The sequence below is a fragment of the Vipera berus genome (assembly GCF_964194415.1).
Source record: "Vipera berus genome assembly, chromosome: 5".
In the NCBI taxonomy this organism is placed as follows: Eukaryota; Metazoa; Chordata; class Lepidosauria; order Squamata; family Viperidae; genus Vipera; species Vipera berus.
This window is the reverse complement of record NC_138207.1, coordinates 15,985,285-16,005,080: the sequence shown is the minus strand read 5'-3', so window position 1 is coordinate 16,005,080 and position 19,796 is coordinate 15,985,285. Positions and strand designations below refer to the sequence as shown.

The window sequence follows — 19,796 nt, the reverse complement described above, 5'->3', positions numbered from 1 at the left end:
TGCACTATTTGGGATTGGAGTAGAGAGGGAGGCCACTACTATCAAAACTTAGTAGAAGGATAAATGAAAGGCATGGTAGAAATGAATGGTACCCTGTGGAAACAGTTGAACAGAAGCACCGATCTGCTTTGAAGTTGCTCACATGCCTGCTTTGGTTTCAGATTTTACAAAACTGTAAAAATTGATGATTCTTATACTGATGATGGAGAATTTAAATTAGATAGGTCTTGTTTCTATTTGGGGGAAAAAATAAGTCATATGTTTGTGTTTGTCCCACAGCTCGGCACTCAGAAGCCTAGTTAGATCTTTCATTGGGGGAACAGCATAGAAAACCTACAAGAGCCATAGTTAGAACGCAGTATTGTAGGCTAACACTGCATTCCCACTGTCAGGAGTTCGATCCTGACCAGTTCAAGGTTGACTCCGAGGCTGGTAAATTGAGGACCCAGATTGTTGGGGGCAATATGCTGTAAAGAGAGGGCTGTAAAGCACTATGAAGCGGTATATAAATTTAAGTGCTATTGCTATAAATAACATGTGTTATTTATAAATATATATTTATATTGAAACAATGCAGGATATTAAAGTGTCTTACATAAAGATGGAATTTATGAAAACGTATGATGACTCTGAATCACCGGATGTTGAGGCTGTCTTTGTACTATCAGACTTTGAAGGTCCCATTTTTAGTAACTTGTACAAGGCAGACTGCAGGATCCTTGGGCCTCCAGTGGTATTTCAGTGTGCTAAAAAAGCCGAGGTAAGAAAATAAAAGTACATGGGAATTGCTACCTTTTAAAATATATTTTATATATCTTGCGAATACGGTTGATAGCTTTTCCTGTCATTGAATTAAAAACACTTTTTTTTACTTGAACGTACTGCTATTCTTATTAGAAGCATATTTAAAATAATTTACGCATAAGCAGAAATAGCAAAACTACACTAGAACTACCAGTATGGAAATATAATGAACTCTAGCAAGTCATCAAAAGTACTGAATAGACATCAGTATTTGTTCAAAAAAACTACAGTTATTTATGAAAAATGATAATGTCTCCAAATGTCTAATAACATGAGCTTTGAAAAATATTTAGTAACTTTGCTGCTGGGGCTGTGTGAATTGAATGTAATTTGCTGCAATGAGGTCCTTGCTCTACAATGTCAGTATGATTCATCTTTTTGGGGTGTGTGAGAAACACATTTCTCTTTGAGATGCTTCATACCATACAAAACACCTTCTATTCTAGCACTTTCTATAGGCAGAAATGGGCTTCTGAGGACATGCTATTATATTGCATCCCTCAAGGCTTCATTCTTTCCAGTATTTTTTAGCATTTAAGTGAGCCTGCTGGGAGAGATTATTAGGAGTATGGAGTTGGGTGCTGTCAGTTGGCTGATGACACTCACTGTACTTCTCTGAAATCTTCAAATAATGACATGGTACTCAGAATGCTTGGCTAATGTCTGTAATGGGCTGGATGAGAGATATCAAAATGAAATTGAATCCAAGCAAGATGATGTACTGCATATTGTCAGGAGTCATAAGGATAGATTTTCCCTGTTCTGAATAAGTTCAGTTTTTTTTCCTTGAGGCTTCCGAATCAGAGCCTCTTCTGATTTCACGGACTGAGGTTACAGTCAGGAACAATTTTGGTTGGCTTTGGTTGAAATAGCAACTTTGTCTTTTACGGGAAGAAAATGACCTTAAAATGGTGGGGCCTATGCTGCTAACTTCTGTCTTGTCAGATGCTTTCCATGGACTGTCCTTGAGTCTAGCCTGGAACTGGCAATTGATGCAAACCCAACAGCTAATTTGTCTTTGGGAAAAGCAAATGGAAGCCACATCAGACATGTGTTAAAAAGTTGGCACTGTCCGTTTTTTTCTTTGCAAAATACAAAGTACTCATTATCTATAAAACACCATGTGCTTGAATTCAGCCTATTTGAGAGAATACAATGGTCTTGTGACAGCCTAGGATTAAAACTTTTCAAGGGTCTTCTTTGGAATATATCCGAAGAGTCAAGTGGCATACAAGTCTAATAAATTGTTGCTGTTATTAGTATTGGTATTAGTATTATCCCTCCTGAATTCAGAGTCCTATTTTCTTAAGGCCCTGCAATTGCACTATATCAAAGAGGCTTTTGATTGTGGCTTTTTTTGGTTAAAATAAGTTTAATAAATAAAACATTGAAAATTTTGGAAATGGTATTAATCAGATTTCCTTTTAGCCTCTACCCTTCGTGTGTCGTCCATTGTACTGCACAAATATGGTGAATCTTGTGTTATGCTTCACAGGATTCAGGAAGAAAGATGAACTGGTAAGAATGTTTTCTTTTTGCCAATTTTTACTAATATGTTTGATGTGAACAATTGGGCTATTAGTTAATATTTAGACATTATCTTCAAGCTTGGCCTTATCTGGTACTAGAGCAGAGCTTCAGAATTTGGAAACAGAGAACCCCTGAGTCTTTCATTAGATCGATGTGATCTAACACATTCATTTGAAATGGATAAAAAATTAATTTGTTGGGCTTACAGAAGGCGGACATGGATTTTAGATTCCATTCAATTTTTTTTAAAATTCAATTGATAATATTCATTAGATTATAAAAGGGTTAACTTTTCACATAAAGACAAACATCATTTTGTTTTGAGTTTGGCTTTAACATACTTGTGTATTTGGCAATTGTAATTTGTAAAGCGTATAAATCAAGCCAATTTGTGATTTAGTCAAATTGTCACTAAAGAAGCCATGATTTAAGATGATGTAGGAATTCAGACTGAATTGTACAGCTGTTGTGAAGCTTAAGTTTATCTAGGTCAGTGGTAGGCAATCTTGGCTCTTTTATGACTCGTGAGCTTCAGCTCCCAGAATTCCTTGAGCCAGCATGGCTCAGCTTGGAAACCTTTCCCTTTTCCCTCAGCATGGCTGGCTCAGGAATTCTGGGAATTGAAGTCCACGAGTCATAAAAGAGCCAAGGTTGCCTACCCCTGATCTAGGTAAACCAGCAAGAGAAATTACTCTGAAGTGTAAATGACATCCTTGCCTTGTCCAGCAGCAATTTTATTTCAACATGTTCAACTGTACTCCAATTTTGCTTTTAGGTTAAATTGGTGACCTTGGTTCATCACATGGGAGGGATTATTCGGCGGGACTTCAGTTCCAAAGTTACACATCTGGTGGCCAACTCTACACAAGGAGACAAATTCAGAGTAAGTGAATTTCAAATTTCCATTAAGGGTTTAAGTGAAGATTTTCTTTTTGAAGATATCAGAATATTTATTTGGTTCATTGTGGATAACAACAAACACCACAAGTTTTTTTTTAAAAAAAGAAATATATTTCTGTAATTTAAGGTTTTGAAGCAATGAATGGGTTTTGAATTCAGGGTCTAATAGTGAAAGCAGCAAGGGGATACAGAAATAGACTTTTGATCAGTGGATGCCATCTGCAGTGATATTTATCTATAAGCCTCATATGTGAGTACAGCCATGAAACATTTCCAATACTCTGTATTTTGACATAAATAGCTTCTACTTTTATGAATGAGGGAATCTTGCTTAGAGTCTTTCTTCCTTCTGATCAACTCTATGATTGTGAGGAAGGGAAAATAAGGCTTCTTTTGCAACTCTTCTGATAGTGTCTAAAACACATTTTGTGCAGTTAAAAGTGGTCATGAGCATTACATTGAACAGTGCAAGAATCATTTAACGCTGCTAGTTATAATATTGCTACATGGCATGCTAATATTTTGTAGCATGTTTGAAAAATTGAATAGAATTTGTATGTTAATTTGATAATTTGATCGCTTGTAATCCAGCAGGGGCAAGCTATCCTTCAGAAAAATGCAGCAAATACCCTAATATAGAAAATATATAGCAAGCCAGTGCCTAAGAATTGGCTGTGGACAAGGGGCATCTCATAATTGGGTTGTAATCCTGTTTTGTTTTGTTTTTTGGACTTTTTTCCCCAGTAAAATACATTTGTTTACAGTGTGCTGTTATTTAAATGCCTTTAATGAGCAAATTTGTATTTTATGTGATTGGCTTTCCATTTGCAGTATATCAAATAATTGTTTTCTTTAAAAAAAGATATATGTTAACTTTATGTAAGGCTGCATAATAGTGTTACTGTGACTCATACAAATATAAGAGATGGTAGATAATGAATGAATGAATGGAAAATGTGTCCTCAAAACTTAAATGAAGAATTGTAACTGTTCTATGTTCCATGTTTCTTATGTGGATTAATTGATTGCTTTAACAGCTAGAGCATATTGGTTTGCAACTAAATAAAGCTGTTTATAAGTGTAATTAAAATCTTCTCAATAATTTATATGTGCAGTTGAGATTTAAATGCAGGTTGAAGAGACAATGTCAAACTTCTGGTGGTCATAAAACTACACTATAATTTGATGTTACTTTTGAATTGCTCAATTGTTGGACAGGAACACCTGAGTTGTATTTGTAATACTTGTTTGTAAAGTACAGATTTGTTCCCAAATTGCCCTTTTAATTTTTTACATCATTAAGACTTATTGAAACCCAGACTCATTTAATCTCCTGCCACTCTATTTTTGTTAAAAATCTTAAAGGCTTTATCAAAAAAAGGATAAGAAGATGAAATAGGCATATGGATCTGTATCTTCATTCAAGTGTTAACAGTGCTTTTAAGTGAAAGGGTTGTTCCTTCCCTTGATTTGCAGGTAGCTGTGAGTCTTGGCACTCCAATCATGAAAGCAGAGTGGATTTATAGATCTTGGGAGAGAAGAAATGACATGTATGTATGATCTTTCCTGTAGAAAGGCCTTGCATAGCATTCTTTAAGCTTGAAAGCAAATATTTCAGAATAATAGGAAATAAAATTTAATACAGTTGCCTTAAATTCATTCCTTTCTCTCTGTCCTTTCCCTCTTTTAGTGACTTTTGTGCTGCCGATGAAGAATTTAGGAAAGAATTTAAAGTTCCACCATTTCAGGACTGCATTTTAAGTTTTCTTGGATTCTCTGATGAAGAGAAAAAGAACATGGAAGAAATGACAGAAATGCAAGGTAAATATGGGTGCAAAATTCGGTCTAATCCATTCTTTGTTTTAGCCAACCTGTCCTGTTAAATTATGGCTAAATTTGTGTCTCACTCTAAGCCACAGCCTTACTACAATATGGCTTTCCTAGACATACGAACTTTCCATTGTAACTGACACCACAATCAATGTAGACATTTTGTATACAAATTTCAAGAGTGAGGTTTTATTAAATTTTATTTATTCTTAATGTTTATATAGTATAGCAGTTGATTTCTATAATAAGAAATCTGGTAACAATATGGCTATTCCTGGTCATGGATTCATACGTTTCTTGGGAGTTCTTGATGCTCACTGAACTTGGTTGTTTGCTTGCAGGCATTTCATTACCAGACTAGGTAACATCTTCAGTGCTAGAAGGGAGTGGGGTTTGCTGTATGTTTATGTACAGTATTTGGTTTAGACAGCTATTATCAGCTGCAATTGTTACGTACAGTTTTTGTTTATAAACAGAGCAAACCTCCCTTACTAGAGGATGTCAAAAGTCTACATCTACTTAGACTAATAAGCTTTACATTTCTTTTGTAACTTCCTTTCTAAATAGCTGCATTGAGCAAATCTTAGCTTTGATGTTTCATTACTACATCGTGATGTTTCTTTACAATAGTTAGCTTTTTTATTTCCTTTTATGCGCCGTTCATAGCAGTAGATTGCAAAAGAAATTATAAAATAACAGGCAATTGATTACTTTTCATCCACAGGGGGACAGCATTTGCCTGTTAGTGATGAACGCTGCACTCATCTTATAGTTGAAGAAAACACAGTAAAAAATATTCCATTTGAGTCATCTCCGAGCCTTTTTGTTGTAAAGCAAGAGGTCAGTCTAAATATAGTACCCTGGATTCTTAAACGCATTTGTTTAATAACATTTTCTGGCTTTTATAGGTTTTATAATGTAAGCCGTGCTCAGTAGCTGTTCCTAACTGTGGAATGATAGATAATTGCAACGGCTTGAATAAATGACAGAAAATATTTTTTCTCCCTCTAGTGGTTCTGGGGAAGCATACAGATGGATGCCAGAGCTGGAGAATCAATGTACTTATTTGAAAAGGTATGCTGCTATGCAAGAAAATGGAGAATTTGGGGGAGAATTGGCAAAATCAGGCCTAAATCTCTCAAATGTGTTTCCCGGGTTAAACTTGCAAGGAAAAATAATAACAATACAGGTAGTCTTCAACTTACAAGAGTTCATTTAGTGACCATTCAAAGTTACAATGTCACTGAAAAATGGGACTTATGACCATTTTTCACACTTACGACCATTGCAGCATCCTCATGGTCATGTGATCAAAATTCAGACGCTTGACCAGGGGCTCACATTTATGATGGTTGCAAGTGTCGTGGGGGTCACGTAATTCACTTTTGCCACCTTCTGACAAGCAAAGTCAACGCAAAAGTCAGATTCACGCGACAGCCGGGTGACTAACTCAAGAAGTGTAGTGGTTTGTTTAACAGCTGCGGCAGGGAAGGTCATAAAACGGGGCAAAAATTGACAAGTGTTTCACTTAGCAACAGGAATTTGGGGCTCGATTGCGGTCGTAAGTCGAAGACTACCGGTAATAACTTTGAAGGGCGAGAAGTGATCATCTGTACAGAAGCTGGGCTGTAAAAGGGAAACAGTTCCTAATCTAGACATTTGTCTTTCGCTATAGCCAGAGAGTCCCGAATTGAAGACCTCGGCCTCGCTACTTTCTCTAAATACTCCCAGCAGCAACCGGAAGAGACGGCGTTTGAGAGAAACCCTTGCTCAGCTATCCCGAGAAACGGACATGTCTCCCTTTCCACCTCGGAAACGGCCATCGGCCGAACATTCCCTTTCCATAGGATCTTTACTTGACATTTCTAACACCCCGGAGTCGAGCACGGCTAACGGAGGTATTGCGGAACTATCTTTGTATATTTTTATTTTTGCAATGAAAAAAAAACGCCGCTGGATCGTTCTGCCCATATGAGTAACAGGCTTTTTCCTTCTCAAACTGTGCAGGGCAGAGGCTAGAATTGAGGCACCCGGAGAAAGATAGAGAGAGAGGCACCTGTGATGTCCTTAGGCTTAGTCGGATGAGGAAGAGATGCTGCAGAAACTCCAGTTGTATTTCTTTGGATAATGTTTCTTGTAAAGGTTACATAAACTCCTTAGACAGTCTACAACAAACAGCCGAGGCAACTAGCAGTAATATACCTGTAAGCCTAGTTAATGGAACACCTCAAATGAATCTCCAAAAATATTCTCTTTTGCCAATGGAACATAAAATAAATCGTGTCAGCTTCCATTCCATCCCGGTTTGGAAAGATGCCTTGTGTCAACAACCTCCAGCTGTAAGCAGGCTGAGAACTTCACACGGTGACGGTGGGTTTGACTGACAGTGTTTTTAGGTCGAAAGGGATTGTTTGCTTAGAGTGCAGAACTTAAGGGACAATTTCAGAATGGGCATTGGATCAGTTTGAGAATCCACTTGTAAATCAGCTTTCTCCCTGGAGATGTTTTATGTATAAATTAAGCATTTCCAAGGAGCGCCAGCATTCAGTGATAAAGGGTTTGGAGGCTAAGTTGTGGAGGCTGTCACAAAAAAGTGGGTATTGACTTCTTTTCTGAGGCACCAGAGGGCTGGAAAAGAAGTAACGGGTGAAATTCATTAAAAAATGAGAACCAACTTAGAAGCAAGAAGAAACTTTCTGACAGTGAGAACAATTAATCAGTGCAAGTAGCTTGCTTCCTAGGGTTGTGAGTGTTCCATCACGGGAGGTTTTCAAAAATAGATGGGACAAGCATTTGACCGGGATGATATAAGGTCTCCTGCTTTGGGCAGGGTTGGACTAGAAGACCTCTGAGATCCCTTCAAGCCCTATGATTCAGTGATTCTCATGAAATGCAGGAAGTTAGAACAACAGTCAGCAAAAAGGCTATAAGTACAGCAATATATATATATATATATATATACATGCCTGTTGATGGCAATCACGGTTGGGTAATTGGATCTGACTAGTAATCTGAATCAAATTCAAATGTCAGTTTCACGTTTGGGTTGCTAGCAGGTAAGCATTACTTAGATGTTATTTGGAATTCATAGCGTTATCTAAAATTCCCAGCAACTAATCTTACAGCAAATTGTACAAGTTCAAAGCTCTCTAGTTGTTTTCCCCGATGGTGCTGATATAATAGTCAGCAGTTATTTCGCAGAGAGAAAGCAGTCGACATAACTGCAACATCACCTGATGATATTGAAGATGACCTCTGCCTTCAATTTTTGGTGTTTTGGGCAGTCATTAAAACTTGTACTGTACTCAGCCCCAGCTCATCTTCAATTGGCCTTTCTATTTTAAGAATGTTTCCTAGCTTACGTAGTAAGTTTCCTGTTTTTTTTTTTTAAAAAAGAGTCATAGTATTTCTCCGTCCTTCGCAGAAACGCCTAAATCTTGTGCAAAGCCATCCAAAAACACAACTCCCTTTCCTTCAAAGCAATCCGCCAGGTGGCAGGTTGCAAAGGAGCTGTATCAGACAGAAAGCAACTATGTAGATATCCTGACAACTATAATCCAGGTAAGTTGCTTCATTTACTGCGTTATTTCTTAAACTGATGCTTTAAGTGACTTTGTGTTATGACTGATACTGCAGCAACCAGTTAGAGATGATTCCTTGTGCATATTTCAAGAGTCTCCTCTTAGATACGACGGAAGAAGAATATGGTAATTTCCTTGCTTCCTTCTTTGACCTCAAATCCACTCTGTGCTGTTCTGGAGGAGCTTCTAAGTCCCTGGAATGAATTGGGGGGGGGGACATGATGGGTTTGTAGGAAGAAGGGAGAACTCTCATACCCTTCCATACATGTTAACTGAGGCAGTTGCTAAAGTAGAGCTGCTTCACTGTCAAAATACTTTTGGTTTCTGTTTAAGGAACAGATATGGTCATTTATTCATTTATATTTTTAAGAGAGAGAGAGAGAGATTTTCGTGGGGACAAAAGGGATGGGAAAGTTAATTTATCAAGTTTTGTCTGACCCACCAACATACACAAAACACCAATGCATGTATGTAAATACAGTCATTCTACCATAGTCCACGTATAATTTGCTAATATTAATTCCCATTTTTTTTACCACCCTATAATCTTTTAATTCTGGGTACAGTCCGAGTTATCAGCTCCATCCAGAGCTGAGCACGTGGACTGGCCGGACCGCTTTCCTAACATTGCTGACCTACTTTTTTTTTCTTCTTCCTTCAGGTCTTTCAGGTCCCTTTGGAAAAGGAAGGACAGCTCGGAGGCCCTATTCTTGCACCAGAAGAAATCAAAACGATATTCGGCAGTATTCCAGATATCCTTGATGTACATATTAAGATAAAGGTGGTACCATTTTAAAATAGTCTATATTGTGAATATTATTTGGCTCAAACACCTTGTTTGTGCCGGCCTGGAAAAAAATACCTTAATATTTCTTCATGACCTCATTAGTAAATAAGAAAGGAGAGGAAGTGGAAGTGGCCCTGGTGTCATCATACTTTGTTAAATTCATCTCCTTCCTTTCTTCCGGCACCAGCAGTTCTGTAAAGTGGACTAGGTTGAGAAGTTGTGACTGGCCCAAGATCACCGGTGGCTTCTATAACCACCTGAAACCACTCCAGCATACAACCCCAAAATCTTGTAGAAATAACTTTCTAATATTTTGACAGTTTGCTTGAGCACCAATAGCTGATGATTCTAAATCTTATATTTTGCTTTGGAGCAAAATATATGCAGTATTGGTAATGCTGTTGTTTCATGGCATCCATACTGACGGAGCATCCTGATATTCACTTGAGTAAATATTAAAAACAAAGTTTTTTCTTACTTTCCCCTTACCCTCCTCTCCTGCTTCCAAGCATCGCATTGAACGAAAATTCATTTAGAAGTTCAGACATTAATGTAGCTTGCTTTTTTAGAACTACGAATAATTGCAAATGAATAGAGTGCCATCTTTTTGTTATTTTAGGAAGACCTTGAAGACCTTATGATAAACTGGACTGAAGACCAAAGCATTGGGGATGTTATACTTAAATATGTAAGTTTTGGTTTTTGCACTAGCTACAAATTAATGCTGTTTATATATAAAGTGGACCCTTCACGCCTACCCCTTGGTCGTGTGAGGGAGCCTCTTGTCTTGAAGGCATTGGGAGAACGCAGTGTAGCTCTGCTCTTTGTATTAGTACTATTAGGCAACATTTGGACGAGGGACAACCTATTCATGCTTTTAGGTTTACGGAATCATGAATTTGTTTCAACAGAGTTAAATCACTTTCTACAGAAACATGATTGCAACTGTACGCTAATGATCCTTAGGCAAGGGCTTGCTTGTAGTGTTAAATAAAGAGAATTGAAGTTTATTAACCTGCAAGGATCTGGGATGTTGCATAAGGGTAGGCTACAGAATAGTTTTAGAGGGATTATTGGCAGAGCAATGTGCATATACTGCCCTGTGCTTTTATATCTACTTGGGCAAGTGTAAGCATTTATGCATTTGCTTTGCAAATATGTATGGGTGTTTAGTGGAAGGGACGCGGTGGCTCAGTGGGTTAGGACGCTGAGCTTGTCGATCAGAAGGTCGGCGGTTTGGCGGGTCGAATCCCGAGTGCCGCGTAACAGAGTGAGCGCCTGTTACTCGTCCCAGCTTCTGCCAACCTAGCAGTTCGAAAGCATGTAAAAATGCAAGTAGAAAAATAGGGACCACTCCGGTGGGAAGGTAACAGTGTTCCGTGCGCCTTTGGTGTCTAGTCATGCCGGCCACATGTCCACGGAGACGTCCTCGGACAAGCGCTGGCTCTTCCGCTTTGAAATGGAGATGAGCACCAGCCCCTAGAGTCGGAAACAACTAGCACGCATGTGCGGGGGAACCTTTACCTTTACCTTTTTTATGGTGGGAAGGTAACAGCGTTCCGTGCGCCTTTGGCGTCTAGTCATGCCGGCCACATCACCACGGAGACGTCCTCGGACAAGCACTGGCTCTTTGGCTTTGAAACGGAGATGAGCACGGCCCCTAGAGTCAGAAACGACTAGCATGCACGTGCGGGGGAACCTTTACCTTTCCCTTTATGGGTGTTTAGTAGCAGGTTTAAAGAACTAACACCAGCAGAGGACAGCTTTACCAACGGCTGGGAGCTACTTCAGCAAACACACTGACTTCAAATTGCTTGCTGTGAAGCACTGGTATTATATAATTTTTCAACCACACATGCATGTTGTAAATAAAAATTTGGGATTCTTTCAGTCTAAAGACTTGGTGAAAACCTACCCTCCTTTTGTGAACTTCTTTGAAATGAGCAAGGAAACCATTACCAAGTGCGAAAAGCAGAAGCCCAGGTTTCATGCTTTCTTAAAGGCAAGTATTCATTTGCTGGTTCTAATGCAGCGCTCTGTCTCCTGAAAAGGGTGCAGTTTTGAAACTGAAATAAGCAATTAAGACTTTGAGCACCGTGGAAGCCCAAATATGCTAGAATGCCGTCTTGGCTGCTGCTAATAGGGAAAGGTGCAACTTTGAAATTCAGAATAGGTTGGTGGAATAACGCTACGCACTTTACTTTTGTGTAAAATATAAATAGCACCTGATCCTAATGTGTTTTAAAAGGGCATAAGCTAGATTGGCAAAAGTTTCTTGTTTCCGCTTATAGAAAGAACAAAATTTTTCTCTGTCGAGAGCTTACAGTCTTAGTGTAATTGCTACTTGGAAACACAAGCTATCCTCAGGCAATTTTGGTCATCAATACACAATTAGCTCCACTCTGAGTCTTCATTTTACTTTATTTTTCCTTTTTCCTGTGATTTTCACAGGACTCAATTTAATAGGCCCAGCAGAATTTAATTTAATTTTAATTTTAATTTTATTAAATTTATATACCGCCCTTTCCCGAAGGACTCAGGGCGGTTTACAGGGTATTTAAAATCAAACAGTACAAAATACAAAAGTTAAAAAACAATTTAAGAAGATTAAATTATCCCTTAACTAAAAACCTCAGTTAAAAATTCTCAGCCTGGGCCGGAGAGCTCAAAGAGCCAGGTCTTCAGGTCCCGGCGGAATGAACGAAGGTCGGGGGCAGTCCTAAGCTCCACGGGCAGCTGGTTCCAGAGGGCAGGCGCACCCACAGAGAAGGCCCTCCCCCTGGGTGTTATCCGCCGGCAATCTTACCGGCGGCACCCTGAGAAGACCCTCCCTGTGTGAGCACACTGGACGAAGGGAGTTTGATGCTGGAAGGAGGTGTTCCCTCAAATATCCCGGACCCAAGCCATTTAGGGCTTTATAGGTCATCACCAGCACCTTGAATCTCACCCGAAGGGTGCAAAGCTAATCTCTTCCTATGTGTACATCAGAAACCAGCGCAAAAGTTAAAAACGGATGAACTTTGTGGCTATTAAGCTGGGGGGAAAACCCCCCCTCAGTTTCTCAACCTTTTATATCCAGAACAACTTTGTTAAAATATTTGGCTCCATGCCAGATTATAGCCACTCTTTTGCCCATCTTGTTTGCATGGAACCTGTGTAGACTCAAAATGGTCTCTTACTATTGATCTGGACCTCTGGCTCAGTTTTTAAAAAAGTTTCTGCTTGCTTTATTTGTTTGTTCTTGCCAACATTGGAGAGATGAGAGCTATTTAGGCATTCCATTTTTCTCTTTTGAATAGGCGTACTCAGAGTAATAAAACAGAGCCCCTACTACTCAAATAATTAATGGGGAATTAGCAGTGAAGAAAGACGTGGCTTTCAAACTATTGATTTAATCGTTTTTACATAATAATTTAGTATATATCTTCCAGCCAGGTTTCCAGATAAGCAATTAACAACCTATGTAACGTGTCAAACTTACATTTTTAAAAACTCAGTGGTGTATAAGCGTGGGAGACACTGACATTGCAGAGATTGTTTTTTTTTTAAAAAAAAAAGAAAGAAAAACTGGTTACTTTCTAGAAAGTAACAACTTCTACAACTTCTCTTGCAATAGATAAACGAAGCTAAGCCAGAATGTGGTCGCCAGAGTTTGGCAGAACTCCTTATCCGGCCAGTACAGAGACTACCCAGTGTTGCCCTTCTTCTAAATGGTATGTTCAGAAGCTGGTTTGACCAGTGATTGAAGTAATTGGTTACCATTTGTAGATCAAATCAAATCTGGTTATCTGAAGCAGGGCTTTTCAACTTTTTCACCCATTGTACCACTTTTAGGATATGGCAACATCCGAGTACCACTAGTCGCCTAGCAAGGTGTCAAAAACTTGATGACCCCCCCCCCAAAAAAAGGGAAAAAAGTGATGAAGTACAGGTAGTCCTTGACTTACAACAGTTCGCTTAGTGACTGTTCGAAGTTACAATGGCACTACAAAAAGTGCCCCTCAAGCCAGAGCCGAGCAAGATACCTGCCTGCCCGCCTGGCGGCGCTCTTCCTCCTGTCCGAGGTTTTCATTGTTGTGAACATTTCTGTTGAGGATTGGCAGCGTGGGTGGGGTGAGGGGGTGTTTGATTTTTATTCGCCTCATCTGCTGGGTGGTTGCAGCAGGTTTGGGTCACTTCACATGACCCTGGGACACTGACCGTCATAAATATGAATCAGTTGCCAAGCATCTGAATGTAAATCACAAGACCCGGCAGATGCTGCAACATTCCAGCTGATCGGCGCTTCATTTGGGCTCAGCAGAAGGGCCGGGATCAGTGCCGAGTTCCAGCTGGAGCCTGGTGCTGATCCTGGCTCTTCCGCTGAGCCCTGACAGCCCTGCAGCTCCAGCCGTCTCTCGCTCAGGCTTGTGCGGTGCTGCCACTGGTTCAGCTCATTCCCCTCCCCTGGTACCACTTTTCTAGGATGGCCCCGTATCACCTGCCAGGTGCCAGTGTACCACAGGTGGTACCTGTACCACTGGTTGAAAAGTCCTGATCTGAAGGACTGTCTCTTTCCGGTTACATCCACCCAACCCTCTAGAGCAGGAAGGCAAGGAATTTCGTGGCTCCCGTCTCCTAAGAAGGTACATCTGGCAGGACCCAGAAGAAGGGCCTTCTCTGTGGCAGCTCTCTCCCTTTGTAACATCATCCCCACACTTTGCAAGGCCCTGAAGACCTGGTTTTGCCAACAGGCTTGAGCCCAGAGTGGGATGGAGCCCATCAAGCAGCTCGTGTGATTACTTCTTATCGCCAGAGGGGTGGGGAGTTATTGTTTTTATTCCTTTTATATTGGGTTTTTTGTATTGTTTGTAAGCCGCTCAGAGTCACTGAGAGTAAGTGGGCAACCATATAAATCCAATGAAGGGATGATTGAGGTGTAATTTTAGCTCTTTTCACTGAGTAAGTCCAGCAGGTCTGTGAACTCCCTTAAAAAAATGAACTAGAAAATATATTTTATATACGACAGGCATATGAAATTTATTTAGTCTGCTTTAATTTTAATTTTCAGCATTAATTGAATGGTAAGGTCTATGAACTATACTCTAATTAAGATGGATAACGGCACGTAACGTAATAGCCACTTCAGATGCTCTTTTAGTATGCGGGCCCTGAAGTTCTCTGTCATCAGGAAACACAGAAGCTATTTCAATTCATTGCTAGCTTAAGCCAGGTATAATCACTTAGGCCTAAATTGCATCAGATTATATACTTTAAAGTAGTACAGGGCTGGCTTAGTTATAAAAAGAATGTGCTTAATGTGAAGTCCCATAATTGCTCTTTAAGACTGACTTTAAAAACCCATGGAAGAATACATAACTGCAAGAGAGAAATGATGGTAAAAAACAGTTCATTTAAACTTTCAGAAGTACATTTAAAAAACAGGTTTGGTATAGTTTTTGCTGTAATCCCATGCTCAAGAGCCCCCGCCCCGCGGGAGTGAGATCAAATTGCATTTGGTAAATATTTCAATTTTTCTCCACTTAGGAAAATAAGTGTATGCCTTAAAAGTCAATAGTTGAACAGCTAAGGTTGAAAGATTTCTGCCTCATCAGCACTCTAATTTCAATTGGTAAATTCTTGAATTCAAGTACCCTCGATTTCTGTGGTGACACTCAGAAATGTCCACTTTTAGGGCATCATGTGGGGTGTTTTTATGCACCGTTGCTCTGTTTCAATCTTTCCTCATTGCAGACCTCAGGAAACACACTGCAGAGGACAATCCTGACAAGGCCACCCTAGAGAGCGCCATTGAGTCATTAAAGGAAGTGATGACGTAAGTCCGAGGACTCTAGTTGATGCTAGTCTCAAAATTAATATAACACATGATTAGGGATGTTCGAAACATTCTGCTTCCAAACCGTTCTGTGTGTGGAACATGGGGTTTCGAGTGGTTGGTTCCTGCATCAAAATGTTGGGGTTATTTTCTTTTGAATATGAAAACTGGAGAACAGAAGACAGAAATGTCAAGCCAGGGAGACGGTCATAAGGAAAAAAAGCCAAGACTGGGACTTTTCCTTGGTGATGGTATGTGTAGACATTGGCAGCCCTGGGAAAGAGGAGAGAATATGAGCAAGCTGGTGGGATATGCTGAGCTTAGACCATTGCAGGAAGGAATGGGTGCACTGGCCATTACTTTAGTGGCTGAGCGGAAAAGAGAGAGGGTGGGTGGGAGAGCTCTGGGAACAGCGTTCCCCAAACTTTCCGGCTTTGTGGGGGGGGGGGAAAGAGGGGATGGTTCTGTGCGAGCGGGCATCATGCATGCGCAGCTCCATTTGCAGAAGCGGCACGCACGCGTGCCCGCTGTTAACACAAATGTAGCTGCATGCACATGCTTGCCTGCTGCTCGCACAAATGCAGCTGCATGCGATGCTTGCCTGTTGCTTGCACAAACGGAGCTGCACATGTGTGCTTGCCTGCTGCTTGCACAAATGGAGCTGCACATGCATGCTTGTGCGCTGTTCGTGCAAGTGGAGGTGCACGTGCTCGCCCACCACTTCCGCGGCCTGGTTCTGAACGGGCCATGGCCTAGTACTGGGTTGTGGCACGCGGGTTGGGGGTCCCTGTCTTAGAAGATTGGAGGTGGGTAAACCTGCACAGTGGCTAAATGGGGATTTGAGGGGCACGGCCTTTCTTATTCACCATGAAAAATATCCCCAAGATCCTATCAGATTTTGTGTTGACTGAAAGAGAGAAGAACCAATGTGTTCTTCTGGATTTTGTTTTTGCTTAGCTATAGCCAACCTGGAATGGTTTTATAGGAGTTCCAATACTTGATGGCTTCAAACCTAAAATTGTTCGGTTTCTATTTTGCCCATAGCCTTATAAATTATCTTGGAAGTAGTATGCATTGAGTTGTTTGCCTAATAAGCTATATGGAATGCATCAGCAAGCTCTGTGCACTGATAACTCCTTATATTTTAGAAGCTGTAGGTGGTTATCATCTTGATATTTCAGTCCATGTAAACCTTAGAGTCAGGTTGAAGGATAAGGACCTTAAGTTTTCCTGGAAACTCACAATTTCTAATCTCTACCCTTCAGTAGTGTAATGAGGGATACCTTATTTCATAAAAGGCTTCCAGTTAGTTTTGAGGAGAATTATCATTTCTTAAGATGCTAAGATATGTTTTCTTGAAGGAATGAAAGCTGAAGGACATCACTCAAATCAATGCTGAATGATCTGTTCCATGGAAGGCTCACTGAATCTCATATTTTAAAACAGAAAAGGGGAGAGCAGCTAAAGGAACTCACACTTTTTCCATCATCAGCTTAAAAATTTTCTCAAGTTTATATTTGTCCCACATTTTTCACCAGTGTTTTCCCAAACTTTTTTTTCCTTTTAGACATATTAATGAAGACAAAAGGAAGACTGAAGGTCAAAGACAGATTTTTGATGTTGTTTATGAAGTAGATGGTTGCCCAGTAAGTAATGGTGTCGTGCTCGGCTACATTTTACAAAAAAACGCAATGGGGAATTGGAGCAAAATGGAGAGTAAAAGAGGTGCATGATTCCAAATTTGAGAAGTGGCGGACACCCACAATGCTTGCTAGAGTTTTTGTGGGATGTGCCTTTCTATTCTCAGTGTGTTTTGCCGAGCGTTGAGGGATCAGGTACCCAGGCAATTGGTTCTTTTGGATCCAAAGACAATAAGTGCACCCGTAAGGGATTTTCAGCTTTAATATTCCCAGGACACAGATTTAAAAACATAACAACCCAAGCAAGATAATACCCAAATCTCTTACAAGCTACCAGGAGCATCTTAGTAATGACGGCAGAGGTATTCTTTGGGCAACCAGGTTCCACAGTACCCAATGCTACGTTCTGTATAGAAGCTCCCAACAAACAACCACAACCTTAAGGGTTTTTTTTATCAAAACCTGGCACCATGATTTCATGGCCCTGCAGATCGCCTGATCAGGAATCTGTAAAGACCTGGCTTTGATTGAGTGGCACTTGACTCTGGGACGGGAATTGAAAGTTTTGAGATTTTTACAGGTTTGCTGCTATGTGAAAATTTCACCCCACCTTCTGTTTTATTTATTTATCAAGCAAGAGTGGAAAAACAAGCAGGCTAGCTTAGACTTTTCTTAATATGAAGAGGAAATCAAAGTTATGTTATTAAACTCCTCAAAATAACAACGAACGTCCGCACTGCCACTACACAGTGGTATGAATGTGTAAAATTCCATACGTGGAAACATTAGCAAATATTCAATTCCCTCTATCTGGCTCCAAAGCAGACTCATTTTGCTTGACCTACTATGGCGAGGACTCCTCAAATGCTCATGCTTGGGAGGATACACTTTCAAAAGCGACTGAGCTATCTCCAAATGGCATTGACAGGAGGAGGTTCGGCATGGTCCAGAGACACCTCTATGCTGCTCACTTGGAACTCCTGCCACTTCCCACTTAATGATCTGCACTTCTTCAGTTATGAAAGCAACTGGGACTGCTTGGATTGCCATTACTAAGCAATGCAGTCATGTGGTCCCAATTGCTATTGTAACTAGAAGACTGTATAATTCTCAATTATCTAAATGTCATAGAGAATTGGTAGCCTTTCAAAACCTCTGGGCGTAGAGCGCTTTAGACCTTGGAAATTAGCCTAGGTCAGTAATCCATTTCCCCCAAAGTCTGGTAACAGGCATCTTTCAGAGGTCTTCACTGGATGTCAAGATGGCACTTGGTGAAACTCAGTCCTTTTCCATTTAAAGCTTTGTAGGTCATTACTAGTCTTTTGAATTGAGCCAAAGGTCTATTAGTAGCCAACGCAGCAAATTTAGGATAGTGTTTATCCTGCAGGAACAGGTCTGAGTCACCAGTAATCTTATTGTCACATTTTAGACAAGACGGAGATTTTTGATCCATCTTCAAAGCCTTCCCCAAGTAGAGTATAATAATTTAGCTGACTGGTGATCAAGATGTGAATAATTAACACCAAAATGTCCAGGTCCAAGTAGGCTTATAACTAGGCAACATCCAAAGCTAGGCAAAGACTCCCCATGGCATTCATCTATTGTTTTAAGTAGTGGGTATGAGTTTAGAAGGAGACCCAAGTCATACTCTGAGGTCCTGCAGAGAGAGCCCAACCCCATCTAGAATGGCAAGTGGGACCAATGTTCCTATATGTTAACTGAGGTACAGTAACTAAGTCTTTAAGGCAGGGGTAGGCAACCTTGGCTCTTTTATGACTCATGGACTTCAACTCCCAGAATTCCTGAGTCAGCTATGCTGACTCGCAAATTCTGGGAGTTTGAAGTCCATGAGTCATAAAAGAGCCGAGGTTGCCTACCCCTGCTTTAAGGGATTAAATCTAAGCTTATTTTTCCATTCAGACAATAAAACAGCCACCAGACGCTGATTCAAGTATTCTGTGGCACCTTTAAGAATCAGATTGATTACAGCAGGATACAATAGATAAATCTTCAGCGTGGCTTGTGTAGTAATATACAACTGAGTTTCATCAATATTCTGAAGTCAATTCATCTTCCACTGGTGTACCCCAGTGGCTTTATATAGATGTTGATTAGCATAGGGGAGAGCACCAAGCCCTTGCGTAACCAAGGCCTTGACATCTGTTACTCCACAGTGAAATGCCAAAATTCTCTATTCAGATAGGGGCAGAATCACTGCAGAATAGTGTTTCCAACTTTCACAGTTGAGGAAGATACGGTAGTCAGTGGTGTCAAAGACTGTACAATTAGTACGGTCGGGTTAGGCTGCCTTTTTGATCACGTAATGGCCAATGACAACCCAATCCCGTAACTGGGTACGAATCCCGATTGCAAGATTTTCTGTAGGGTTCTCTTGGGCTGAATGGCCACCACTTTCTCGAGAACCTTTTCTTAAAACCGCTGGATCCAGGAAGGCTGCTTCAATTTCCTTTAAGGAAGGTGGCATCACTTCTTCTTTGAGCAAGTATTAACATTTCTCTGATTGCCAACAACTCATGCCACCTGGCTGCCCAAAGGAGCCAGGATCCAAACTTCTTCTGCAAAGAGCCTAGGCTCAGTAAGGTCAAAAGAATCCTAGATAATATAAGATCTATTCTTGCTCGCTATGTTAATTTCTGTTGTAGAAAGGTTAGCCTAGAACACGGGTAGGCAACCTTGGCTCTTTTATGACTCATGGACTTCAACTCCCAGATTTCCTGAGCCAGAATAGCTAGCTCAGGAATTCTGGGAGTTGAAGTCCATGAGTCATAAAAGAGCCAAGGTTGCCTACCCCTGGCCTAGAACAAACATGACTAACTTTATCTTCCATAGATTAAAGATAAAGTTAGTCATGTTTGTTCTAGGCCATGGGTATCTGCCAGTCAGCAAAG

General features: G+C 40.4%; 1 protein-coding gene across 1 annotated transcript in view; it reads left to right on the top strand.

Moving 5' to 3' along the window:
• ECT2 (epithelial cell transforming 2) overlaps positions 1 to 19,796 on the top strand; it is a gene marked incomplete at both ends in the record, with an annotated part of 46,326 nt that overhangs the window by 4,191 nt on the left and 22,339 nt on the right. The window contains 15 exons of the mRNA XM_081330127.1: positions 578 to 760; positions 2,233 to 2,322; positions 3,110 to 3,217; positions 4,711 to 4,784; positions 4,925 to 5,055; positions 5,789 to 5,904; positions 6,076 to 6,138; positions 6,740 to 6,962; positions 8,489 to 8,625; positions 9,307 to 9,426; positions 10,052 to 10,120; positions 11,324 to 11,434; positions 13,049 to 13,145; positions 15,166 to 15,247; positions 16,815 to 16,893. Of these exons, the coding sequence (XP_081186253.1) occupies positions 578 to 760; positions 2,233 to 2,322; positions 3,110 to 3,217; positions 4,711 to 4,784; positions 4,925 to 5,055; positions 5,789 to 5,904; positions 6,076 to 6,138; positions 6,740 to 6,962; positions 8,489 to 8,625; positions 9,307 to 9,426; positions 10,052 to 10,120; positions 11,324 to 11,434; positions 13,049 to 13,145; positions 15,166 to 15,247; positions 16,815 to 16,893 (1,683 nt within the window). The remainder of the gene's footprint in view (positions 1 to 577; positions 761 to 2,232; positions 2,323 to 3,109; positions 3,218 to 4,710; positions 4,785 to 4,924; positions 5,056 to 5,788; positions 5,905 to 6,075; positions 6,139 to 6,739; positions 6,963 to 8,488; positions 8,626 to 9,306; positions 9,427 to 10,051; positions 10,121 to 11,323; positions 11,435 to 13,048; positions 13,146 to 15,165; positions 15,248 to 16,814; positions 16,894 to 19,796) is intronic.